This window comes from Chiloscyllium plagiosum, chromosome 14 (assembly GCF_004010195.1).
Source record: "Chiloscyllium plagiosum isolate BGI_BamShark_2017 chromosome 14, ASM401019v2, whole genome shotgun sequence".
In the NCBI taxonomy this organism is placed as follows: Eukaryota; Metazoa; Chordata; class Chondrichthyes; order Orectolobiformes; family Hemiscylliidae; genus Chiloscyllium; species Chiloscyllium plagiosum.
In genome coordinates, this window is record NC_057723.1 from 67,403,927 (window position 1) to 67,416,947 (window position 13,021).

The 13,021-nt window shown below is 44.2% G+C and overlaps 1 protein-coding gene across 1 annotated transcript; it reads left to right on the plus strand.

The window, feature by feature from the left end:
• Positions 1-876: 876 nt before the first annotated feature.
• On the plus strand, positions 877-6,992 carry LOC122556943 (apoptosis-associated speck-like protein containing a CARD; the record flags this gene model as incomplete). The annotated part of the gene is made up of 2 exons (XM_043704184.1): positions 877-907; positions 6,139-6,992. Coding segments are annotated over 2 exons (297 nt in total), but the record flags the coding sequence as incomplete, so codon positions are not given.
• Between the last annotated feature and the right edge of the window lie 6,029 nt (positions 6,993-13,021).

Sequence of the window (13,021 nt, forward strand, 5' to 3'; positions counted from 1 at the left end):
TATTTGTCTCTGTGTTTCCCCTCACTCCCAGGGAACAGCCCATCCAGCACAGAGTCCTGTGTCACACATCTACCCGGGTCAAATTTTAACAAAAGCCACTGCATTTCTCTCCAGACCTTCTTTACAAAGGCACATTCCAGAAGATGTGTGCCAGTTTCTACGCCCCCTTGTAGCCACTTTGAGGGCAGCGTGCAGTGGTGCAGAGTCCGGATGTACATGAAAGATCTGACAGGCAGTGCCATTCTCACCATCTGCCAAGTGATGGTGCTTGTTAGAAAGGTCTGACAATGAGGCCTTCTGCCAAATGACTTCTGCTCAGGGAATCAGGAGTCATGGAGGTTTACAGCATGGAAACATTTGGCCCAACTTGTCTATACTGCCCAGTTTTCACAATCAATCTAGTCCCATTTGCTTGCGTTTGGTCCATATCCCTCCATGCCTATCCCATCAGTGTACAAGTCCAAATGTTTTTTTTTTAAATGAATAGACAGTTCCAGACACTCGCCACCCTCTGTGTGGAAAAAACTGCCCTTCTGGACCCTTTTGTATCTCGCTCCTTTCACCTTTACCCTCCGCCCCCTAGTTTTAGTCTCCCCTACCATAGGGAAAAGCTGTTGGCTATCTACTTTATTGATGCCTCTCATGATTTTATAGACCTGTATAAGGAGGCCCCTCAGTCTCCTATGCTCCAGGCTCCAGCTGACTCAGCCTCTCCTTTTAACTCAAACCCTCCAGTCCAGGTAGCATCCTAACATATCTCTTCTGCATTCTTTCTACTTTAGTAATATCCTTTCTATATTAGGGCGACCAGAACTGTGCACAGTACTCCAAAAGTGGCCTTAGCAATGTCTTGTACAGCTGCAACAAGATGTCCCAACTCCTATACTCAGTGATCTGACCGACGAAAGTAAGTAAGCCGAAAGCCATCTTCAACGTCCTGTCAACCTGTGACTCTACTTTCAAGGAGTTATGAACCTGTATCCCTAGATCTCTTTGTTCTATAACACTCCCCTGAGCCCTACCATTGACTCTCCTGTGCTGATTTGACCTACCAAAACGCAAGACCGAACATTCATCTAAATTATATTCCATCTGCTATTCCTCTGCCCATTGGACCAGTTGATCAAGATCTCGCTGTTTTCCCAGATAACCTTTTTCACTCTCCACTATACCAACAATCTTGGTGTCATCCACAAAATTACTAACCATTTGTCCTAAATTCTCAGTCGAGAGTGTGGTGCTGGAAAAGCACAGCAGGTCAGGCAGTATCCGAGGAGCAGAAGAATCGATGTTTTGGGCACAAGCCTTTCATCAGGAATGATTCCTGATGCAGGGATTATGCCTGAAACGTTGATTCTCCTGCCCCTCAGATGCTGTCTGACCTGCTGTGCTTTTCCAGCACCACACGCTTGACTTTGATCTCCAGCATCTGCAGTCCTCACTTTCTCCTTCCTAAATTGTCATCCTAATCATTTATATAAATAAATAAAAGCTGCATTGGCGCCACCTCGGTGCTCTCGCGAAGAGGTTGAGCAATTCATCAAATTCACCAACACATTCCATCCTGACCTTAAAGTTACCTGGACCATCTCTGACATCTCCCTCCCCTTCCTCGGCCTCTCCAACTCCATTTATGACGACCGACTTGATTCCGACATTTTTTACAAACCCACCGACTCCCACATCTACCTGGAGTACACCTCTTCCCACCCCAACTACTGCATAAATGTCATCCCGTATTCCCAATTCCTCCGCCTCCGCCGTATCTGCTTCCAGGAGGACCAGTTCCACCATAGAACACACCAGATGGCCTCCTTCTTTAGAGTTTGCATCAATGTGGACTTCAACATTTCCCCCTCCCCACCTCACCTCAGTGCCAAACTTCCAGCTCAGCACTGTCCCCATGACTTGTCTTGACTTGTACTACCTGACTATTTTGCTTTCCACCTGTCCACTCCACTCTCCCCACCCGAACTATCATCTTCATTCCCTCCCCCACTCACCTATTGTATTCTATGCTGCTTTCTCCCCACCCCCCCCCTCCTCTCATCTATCTCTCCACCCTTCAGGCACTCTGCCTCTACTCATGATGAAGGGCTTTTGCCCGAAACACCGATTTTCCTGCTCCCCAGATGCTGCCTGAACTGCTGTGCTTTTCCAGCAACACTCTAATCCAGAATCTGGTTTCCAGCATCTGCAGTCATTGTTTTTACCTATGTAGACAATGTCTACTGCACTGCCCTGATGAACTTTCTTGGTCATCCCTTCAAAAAAACTCAATCAAATATGTGAGGCATGATTTCCATGCGCAAAGCCATGCTGCCTATCCCAAATGAGTCCTTACTTCTCAAAATGCCTGTCTCTCAGAATCCCCTCTAACACTTACACACAACAGATGTTAGGGTCACCGAACTGTGGTTCCCAGGCATCTCCCTGCAGCCTTTCGAAAATAATGGCACAACATTAGCCACCCTCCAATCTTCAGGGTCTTCATCCGTGGCTATCGATGATATGAATATCTCCGTTAGGGTCCGTGCAGTTTCCTCCTTAGTGTCCTACAATGTTCTGGGTTACACTTCATCAGGTCCCAGGATTTATCTACCTTTATGTATTTTAAGAACTCCAGCACCTGCTCTTCTGTAATGTGAATTCTGTTCAGATATCATTATTTATTTCCCCAAGTTCTCTAGCAACAATGCCTTTCTTGATAGTAAACACTGGTGGGAAATATGCATTTAGGATCTCACCCATCTCTTGTGGCTCCACACACGGATGACCTTGTGGATCTTTAAGATGCTCTATTGTCTCCATGGTGACTCATTTGCCCTTCATGCACTTGGGGGAAGAATCCCTTTGGATTCTCCTTTACCTTATCTGCCAAAGCCATCTCATGTCCCCTTTTAGCTCTCCCGATTTCTCTCTTACGTGAACTCTCCTGAAGTTAGGAGTCTAACTTATGATCATGAATTTTAACACATCGACCTTGACAGTAGGATGTGTCTCAGGGTCCTGTAACCTAACTTATGATTTCTCTTTTCATTATGGTTCACTTGACAACCACTATATCTCCGCATCATCATTTTCTCCATTATTACCGATAATTCTGCTCATCATTTACACTCATTACATCTTTCTAAACCTTCACCCCTCCTTCACTAGCATCCAACCATCCTTGAGTAATGTCCAGCCGAATCTTATTGCAATCTTTATCTACTTAATTACCATCACACCATGCTCCTCTATTCTCTCTCCTTCAGTGCTATCCATTTTAAATTCAATGATCTTTATTTCCTCATTCCCATTCGTGCCATTCTGGGTTCAGTATGAATGTTGGTAAGCCAATGGCAATGCCTGCTCTCCTAAGCAAGGACTTTAACATGACTCCGTGATTTAATATCTTCTGATTCCCTCTCTGCCAGGTCATTTAATAGCCAAGATCTCTCAGTTACATGATCATCGGAGCTTGGTCATATGACCCAACCTCTGTGATAATTACCCAGGAAATGGGAATCTCTGACAGGCAAATTTGCTGCTCTGTAGCACCTCCCATTCTAATTTGCTGACCCGATGACTGAGTAAATGTGAGACAGAGAATTCCTGTTCCAACTCTTGGGTAACAATACAACATGATTTCCCACCAGTCACACTGACAATCTCTGAGCACCCTCACATAACCCCCCTCCAAATATTCTCCTTTCTTAATGACTGACCCCAAACTATCCCAGACTCTGCAACTATCTCCCAGCCCAATTACTCCCCTGATTCCTGAAGAAGGGCTTATGCCCAAAACGTCGATTCTCCTGCTCCTTTAATGCTGCCTGACCTGCTGCGCTTTTCCAGCAACACATTTTTCAGCTCTTCTCCCTTGATGACCTGTCTACCCAGACTCATAGAGTCATAGAGATGTACAGCATCTGAAACAGATCCTTCAGTCCAACTCATCCATGCTGACCAGATATTCTAAATTAATCTAGTCCCATTTGCCAGCATTTGGACCATATCCCTCTCAACCCTTCCTATTCATATATCCATCCAGATGCCTTTTAAATGTTGTCACTGTCCAAGCCTCCATCACCTCCTCTGGTAGCTCGTTCCATTCATACACCACCCTCTGCATGAAAAAGTTGCCTCTTGGGTCCATTTTAAATCTTTCGCCTCTCAGCTTAGACCTATGCCCTTTAGTTTTGGACCCACCTACCCACCTGAGCACAATATCTTAGCTATTCATCTTATCCATGTCCCTCAGCCTCCGATGCTCCAGGGAAAACAGCCCCAGCCTATTCAGTCTCTCCCTGTAGCTTAAACACTCCGACCTTGGCAACATTCTTGTAAATTTTTTCTGAACCCTTTCAAGTTTCACAACATCTTTCCTGTGGCTGGGAGATCAGATTTGAACACAGTATTCTAAAAGTGGTCTTACCAATTGTCCCGCATAGCCCCAACATGACCTCCTAACTCTGATACTCAATGCACTAACCAATAAATGCAAGAATACCAAACGCCTTCTTCTCCACTAATGGCTTCATTTTCAAGGAACTACGGACCTGCACCCCAAGGTCTCTTCATTCGGCAACACTCCCCAGAACCTTACCATTAAGTGTGTAGATCCTGCCTTGATTTGCCTAATCAAAATTCAGTACCAGACATTTAGCGAAATTAAACTCCATCAGCCACTCCTTGACCCATTTGCCCACCTGATCAAGGTCCATTGTATTCTGTACCTCACCAACACCTCCCCCACAGCACAAGCCGACTGGACAACAATACCTCCTCTTCACATCTATTTATGGAGCCTGAGAATCAATACTTTTTCAGTACCACAACTTCAAAAGCTGAAGGACATGAACCCACAGGTCCTTCCATCCCTGGACACTCTTTTGATCTGTGGAATGAAATGTTTCTTGCCTCTCCTTATCACTTTTGCCAATCGCATCACCACATAGCTCTCTCGTAAATTCCATTTACCATTTGTCTGCCCATTCTGTTGGCCAGCCCATGTGTGTTGCAGTTGGACATTTTAGTGTTCCAATATCTAAGTCATTCATTTAAGAGTTAATACGTTTAAAAAAAAGCCAACGGTCCCAGCAGTGACCCTTGAGGAAAGTCATTCGGCAGTCTGACAAACTTTGCCATAACTCACCGGTTCTTCAGCCATTTTCTTTCAGTCAGGTTGATGGTTATCATCCTTTGCCACTTTGTTGACCAACGTTTTGTACAGTACTTTGTCAAATACTGTCTTAAAATCCATATTGATGATATTCACTGCTTTCTCTTCATTAATCATCTTGGTTATGGATGTAGGATTGCTCACTGAGCTGGAAGGTTCATTTTCAGACGTTTTGTCACTATGTTAGGTAACATCTTCAGTGATCCTCTGGACGAAGCCTTGTCCAGAGGCTCACTGAGGATGTTACTAGCATGGTGATGAAATGCCTGAAAATGAACCTTGCAGCTCAGTGAGCAATCCTACATCCAGAACCTCAACCTGAGCTACAAATCTTCTCAAATCTCACTATCATCTTGGCCACTTCATTAAAATATTCAATATTAATCAAGCCTTTATCAATCAGGGTCTCCTGATTTAATTCAAACCTCTCTGAGTGCCTGTTCATTGTGTTTTTCCCTGCCTGTTGTTTCCAAAACCTTCTCCACCCATTGATGCTAAATTAACTTATTTTTAAGCTAAACATGTCCTTACTGAACATTGCATAATTTCAAGCAGATAAACCGGCCGTCATTCTGCTGACGTTGTGGGGATCAGGCTGAGGAATGGATATTTGGCCATGAACTTTAAGCTACAAGTGAAGTGGGCAATAAATCAGGACCAGGAGAAAGTGAGGACTGCAGATGCTGGAGATCAGAGTCAAAAGGTGTGGTGTTAGAAAAGCACAACTGGTCAGGCAGCATCCGAGGAGCAGGCGAGTCGACGTTTCAAGCATAAGCTCTTCATCAGGATTGTGATGAAGGGCTTATGCTCAAAATGTCGACTTTCCTGCTCCTCGGATGCTGCCTGACCGGCTGTGCTTTTCTAGCACCACACTTCTTGACCAAGAAGTGAGGACCTTCAGGAAAGAAGAGAGAGAGATGAGCATCATTTTTCTCTTGCTCACGATGTGGCATTTGTCCCTTTCTCTCCAGATGTAAGACCACCAAGACATTTCATTGAGGAACATCGCTGTGACCTAGTGGGAAGGACTTCCCTTATCAAACCTCTCTCTAACATCCTGAGGCGAGCTGAGGTCCTCAACCTAGATGAATATGAGATAATCCGAGCTGGGGAAACACGAGCTGAGCAGGCCAGACATTTACTGGACGCTGTCATCTGCAAAGGAAGGAGAGCTATGGATGTCTTTCAAGAGGCTTTGAGGCAACAGGACCCCTCTATTATGCGAGAACTTCATTGATAAATAACTTTTGAAGGAAAAAGCAGGATAATGTTTAATACTGAAATGTGTGAGCTGTATTGTAAATAGAAGAAAGAAAAGGAAGACTTGCATTCACAGAAGGTTGTTCAGACCTCAGGACTCCTCAAAACCCTTTTCAACTTATGAGGAACTTTCATGAAGTAGAGTCCCTCTTGTAGGACAGGAGAGCGAGCAAGGGTTGGAGTCCTGAGGGGGAGCAGAGTGAGCCCAGGCTCGTCAAAGGGATGCTTCCTGGGCGGAGGCCAGCATTTGGAGGCAGCGTGGACTCGTGTTCTGAAGCCCAGTGGGCATAGACTCCGTGAAAAAGGAATGTAATTTGAGTACTTTAAAGATATTCTTTATTCTCATTCTGGACTTTTTAAACTCGTATTCCCACATTAGTCTATTTTATTTTACTATTTTAATTCTGTAACAACACTTAAAATATCTGTACCTAGGTATCCTGTACCTAAGATAGCACCAAGAGGTGACTTTACAAACTTGTCACTGCACGAGACAATAAAGGCTGTTCCATTCTCTCCTACAATATCCTATTCCAAATGCAGCAATCAATTTACACACAGTGACATCTCAAACCAACAATTTAATCATGACCAGATAATCTGTTGGAGGGGTAATAAATATCAGTGATCAAAGTTTGTGCGAAGATTTGTAGCTCGGGTGCTCGTTGTTGTGGTTCTGTTCGCCGAGCTGGAAGTTTTTGTTGCAAACGTTTCATCCCCTGGCTAGGCGACATCATCAGTGCTTGGGAGCCTCCTGCAAAGCGCTTCTTTGATGTTTCCTCCGGTGTTTATAGTGGTCTGTCCCTCCGCTTCCGGTTGTCAGTTTCAGCTGTCCGCTGTAGTGGTTGGTATATTGGATCCAGGTCGATGTGTTTGTTGATGGAGTTTGTGGATGAATGCCATGCCTCTAGGAATTCCCTAGCTGTTCTCTGTCTGGCTTGCCCTTTCTAACAATCCGCATACATGAACATCAACTAGCAACGAAACGACACGACCAGCTATCCTTAGTAGCCACACACGCAGACAACAAGCAACATGAATTCGACTGGGATGGCTAGTCCTTTTGGTTGTGGTATGTCCTCGTTCCGTGGTCTTTCTCTTAGGCATCTGTTGATGAAATATCAGTGAGGCTGCCAGGGACATTTCTCTTAGCCTTCAATCGCTTTGTGGAATAGTATATGACAATTTGAGAGGACAGGCAGAATGTAATACCTCAACTTAACCCCAGCATCTCTAATGGTGCAGCACTCTTAGAAACACACTGGATTATGTGCTCAAGCCCATGTATTCAGGGTTTAAACCTTAAGGTTAAGAGAGTGCTATCAACTAAGACATGGATTAATGTTTGGAAAGAGGTTTCACAGAACAATGTGATAAATATCAATAGAACCAGCCAGTTTATTGCTGGCTGTGTTCTTGTATTTGTCGAAGGAATTATCAAATCACAAGTCGATTTTCCAAAGCAATGTTACATTAAGTCTAGTCCGGGATCTGGAATCCCCCTGTAAAAGGTTCTGAGGGATCTGCTGCCAATACAGCCTCCTGTTGTTTGGGAAGTGGGCTGGAAATGGTACAGTGCCAAATGGCACTGGACCCATCCCTGTCCACTATGAGTGCAGTCCATGTATCTGGACACTCCCTCACCATGCCCTCACAGTGTATGACTCCCCAATTCTTTTTCAAGCTGAAGTTGAGCTGTGTTTCCTGCAATGTGTTAGTCTTTAAGGTCACCTACTGTACAAGCTTTGTGCTTGGCCTTTAACTGCAATGGTGCCCATGCGCACCAGGTATCGATGGGTTTACAGGTTGAGTGGGTAGCAGTGTTAGCACCGCAGAAACTGACTCCAAACTCAAAGCTGATACTGAGGGAGGGCTGCTGCCAGAGCTGGTGTATCTTCTAATGATACTGGTTTAAGGAGAAAATGTTAGCCAGGATACTGAGGAGATTGTTCTAACTCCTCTGTGGAGTATTTCTACTCATTAGATTGTAAACAAACGCAAAGGCAGATTTGCAAAGAAGGCTTTGCCAGAGCATGGAACGTCTCAAAGCCCTTTACAGCGAATTACACACTTTTCTCAAACAGTGGAGGTAAAAAGTTGTCTGGCACTGTTTCAGAAAAGAGAAGGAAAGCTCTCTGTAGTGTCCTGTTCAGTATTTAATTCTGAACCAATACCACAGAAAGAGAAAAAAACCACCTGGTTGGTGTTGCATTTTTGTTTTTGGTACTTGGTGTGCGCCAATTTACTGCCTCATTTCTGCCATTCCTCAGCAGCTCCAGTTCATGGACTGTCTGAGGATGCCCCAATGAGCTGAGCCAAACAGCTCAAACAATGATGCTGTCACTTTAACAAGGTTATTTTGCCCTTGGGCTTTTTCGAGAGCTGTCGTGAGGGAGATGTGCCAAAAAGTTGAGGAAGAAGCTAGTTTAACCATGGCAGGGGAGAGGCCAGTTCTCTCAGTTAAGGGTTTTCCTAGTTTGTTTGAGCTGTTGCAGCCACAAGATGTGAGAGTCCAGGGGAGTTGTCATTTTTAGTAAAGAACTCCTCTGACCTTCTTCTGAAATCTCTTTGTATGTTGTTCCATGTTGCCTGTAAGAATCTGTGTTTGAATTTACCTTTCTACGAAGGGGTGTGTTTAGGGGATGTTGCTGGATCGGAACAGTTAATTGGTAATTCTGTTTTCTTTTGTCCGCGTTTCAACTGCGGTGTTTAAATAAAGTCAGTTTTGCTTAAAGCCGAGTGGTTTGACCGGCTACATCACACCTGGAATATCCATTTCTCCTCTGCCTTTAAAATAAGAAAACATTAAGGTCTAGGCTACCTTCTTAAAATATTTTGAGGGCGTCTGGCCTGGTCCATAACAAGTTACAAAACGTAACCCTAGGTTTGCGTAGAACTTCGATAGATTACCCGGCATTCCTGTGCGGGTTTATTGTACCCATGGTGGTTTCTGCCTATTTCCACGATTCCTGACACCCCTCCCCCGTGGAAGCACAATGAGGGATGAGGACCCCGCAATCTCCTGCGCACCCAAGATTGGTTTAAATGTCACTGTAGTAATAGATTCACTGCCACTAGGTGTCAGTGAGGGTGCTCGATTACAAACCAACATCTGGACAGCAGTCACCTCCATTGTAACTGTGGATTCACATTACAGTCAATAGCCCCGCTCCATCATTAACCTTTGCTAAAGTGACTGTATCAGCTAGTTCTTAGCTCTGGGAGCTAAACAGATCAAAGGAAGAACACAGGAACAGGGTATTCAGTTGGATGATCAGCTCCAAGGAGAAAGCTCAAAGGGCTGAATGGCCTATTGCTGTTTCTAATTTCTATGTTGAGTGAGGGCTTCATCAGCTGTGGATCAGAGGTAGCCTTCATGCCTGAGGGACTTTGTTGTGGATTCACTCCAGACACACAAACTTGTAATGCAGGTGAAGAATTGGGTGTCACACTGAGGGAAAGCTGTACTGCCAGAGGAGCTGCCTATTCCAGTGAAACATTAAACCAAGCTCCTGTCTGCCTTTTTGAGCGGGTGTGAAGATTTCCACGCCTACACTGAAATGGGTGAAGCCATTCAATCTCTCAAATCTAATCCAATTAGATTACGGTTTATTTGTACCTTAACTCTGTTGCAGAGTGACCGATTGCAGGGACCACTTTTCCACAAGGTGGGGCGCAGGGCATTTGGGGAGGGAGGGGTGTAATTGGGAGCGGGGGGGCGGGGCAGTCAGACTTGACCCTGGAATAGCTATTGCTGTTGACTTAACCCAACCCCCTTGTCGAACTCACTCTCCACCTGGGGTCAGGTGTGAAAGTGCCCCCATCAGCTGGATTATCACTGTCCAGTCCCAACTACCTGCTAAAACGTAACAGCTCCCAGGACAGAGTGTCAGCCAGTGCCCCCTCCTCACTGTGTGAGATCAGGAAAATAAAATTGTTTTTGTGTACCTGACAAAAGCCTAGGTTTAATCTTTGGTAATGCCCCCAACTTGCTCTTTCAGACTCCATTTGGAATATTATAAACAGTTTTAGGCAAAACTGAGGAAGGAAGTGCTGGCCTTGGGCAGAATACAGAGGAGGTTCACAAGAATAATCGTGGGGTGAGGGGCACGTCATATGAGGAGCAGTTGAGGACTCTCGATCTGTATTCAATGGAGTTTAGAAGGAGGAGAGCCGATCTGATTAAAACTTACAGAATACTGAGAGGCCCTGATAGAGTGGACATGGAGAAGATGTTTCCACTCATGAGAGAGACTAGGATCTGAGGGCACAGCCTCTGAGTGAAGGCATGACGCTTTAGCACTAAGAGGAAGGGGAATTACTTCAGCCAGAAGGTGATGAATCTGTGGAATACATTGCCTCAGAGGGCATTGAGTCGATATGAAACAGAAATTGATTGGTAAGCGGATCAAGGGTTATGGGGAGAAAGCAGGAGAATGGGGTTGAGAAACATATCAGTCATGATTGAATACTAGAGCAGACTTGATGGGCTGAAGGGCCTGATTCCGCTCCTAGATTTATAGTCTAATGGGGGATTTTATGTTCTAGACTCTCCCAACAGTAGAAATGATTTCTCTCAAACAATTCCATCAAGTCCTTTAAACATCTGAAACATTGTAACTAGATCATTGCTTAATCTGTGTCTAAAGGAATTCAAACCAAGTCTACACAATCTTTGTCCTCATATTTTAACTCCGAGACTGTCATTATTATTCTGACAAACCCTCTCAAAGGCTGATACACCTTTCCTCTGTTGCAATTTCTAAACTGAATGTACAACTCCAGATGGGGTTGTGCTAGAACTTTGTAGAATTGTAACTTATTTGACAGTCATTCAAGATGTCACTTGGCTGTCCAGAGCTTGAGTATGGTTGAGAATAGACTAATTTTATCAAAGCTTTAGGTCTTGCACTCATCAGGACAAGATTATCAATTCAAGGGGAAAACCAACATTTAGACTGTTTGAAAGCTAATTTGTTGGCAAGTGCACTCTGCTTGGTGGAAGTGTTGCCATGGAGATTAATGATAATTGACAGCCATTTGCTCGTTCATTTCTCAGGGGAATGACCTGGCCAATCAGAGTCAACCTGCCAGGTTTAAAATTTAAACAAGCCTGGTAGTTAACTGTCAATCATCTGGAGGGAGATGGGGGTGGGGTAGTGGTGACACCATTGGGAGGATTTGAAAACAAGGGTGTGAATTTTAAAAATGAGACCTTGACAGTTTGAGAGACATTGTAGGTCAAGAGACACTAACCCCTTTCCCAATCAGATTCCCTGTTCTTCGGAGAAACCATCTATTTTTCATTTAATTGATTCTGTGAAATCAGGCAGGTTATCCAATGCACAGATTAATCCACCAGATTATCTCCCAATCACAGAAGACAAAACTTTACCATTGCAATTCAAAGTTGGATCTCCCATGTGGAAGGTAAATGTTTTAGCTACTGAATATTCCAGCAGAGGGAGTGAAAGAGCCACTCATCTTGTATGTTATTTGTGTTGTCTATCTCTCAGGGAGAAAGTGAGGACTGCAGATGCTGGAGATCGGAGCTGAAAATGTGTTGCTGGAAAAGCGCTCAGGGAGCCTACCTTTAACGTTATTGATGTTCAGTGCAAATATTCAAATAAACTTTCTGTTCAGATCATTTCCTTTACTTGCTTGTGCATAGATATGAAATAATTTACTTTAAACAGGCTTGATTTGTATGAAACCATAAAGCATTAAAGCAAATATCTCCTGCAGTATCTCCACAAATAGTTGACAAACTCCCATGAGGAGTTAAATTAGGGCAAGAAAAAAGCAGGGTCCAACTGTACAGCAAGTTGTAACTGACAGCTTGACTGATCCCGACAACTGTTTTCAGCTAAATCCTGCTTTCTCCTGAGCATTATTTAGTTGCTATTTTCAGTGGTTTTACATTTTCATTATTTTTCTTGTGACATTGTTTGTAGATAAAAAGAATTTGCTTCCTGCCTCCCTGTTTCAACTGCCCCTTTGAGTGCTTCTAAATCTTTTATTTTGTGATGTCTTACTTTCCATCTTCAATTTTTTCTGTCTCCCGCTTTCCAACCTTTATAGTTCTTTAATTTGTTCACTGACGATGGAGGTGAGATAAAACCTTCTGGAAAGAGCTTGCTGGACAATGTTATATAAGACGATTAGGACCTGAAAGGGTTAACTGACACCCTGAGTAAGGTCTTTCCATCAGCAAACAAAGGACATTTCCTGGGAGGTGCTAAGCAGTCTCAAGAGTGTGCGGTATTAGTTCTTCAGTGTGCACTCTGTTAGCCCAGACTCAATCTGAGGCTTTCACTGTGGAGAAGGGGGTCAAGCAGGGCTCATTATTGTACCCACCCTTCTCACCACCTTCATTGCCGCCATCACCCATCTCTCTGGCCAAAACCTGCCCAAAGGAATTCAAATCGTTTGGCATTTAGATGGTTCCACCTTTAATAGGTTAAAGGGCAAGGTCTCCACCATCTCCATCTTGGAGCTTCAATGTGTTGATGATAACGACATTGCAGCACAGTCTGTGGAAGATCTGTAGTGCATCTTGGATGGCTTTTCTGAGGCATATAAGTTCCTAGGCCT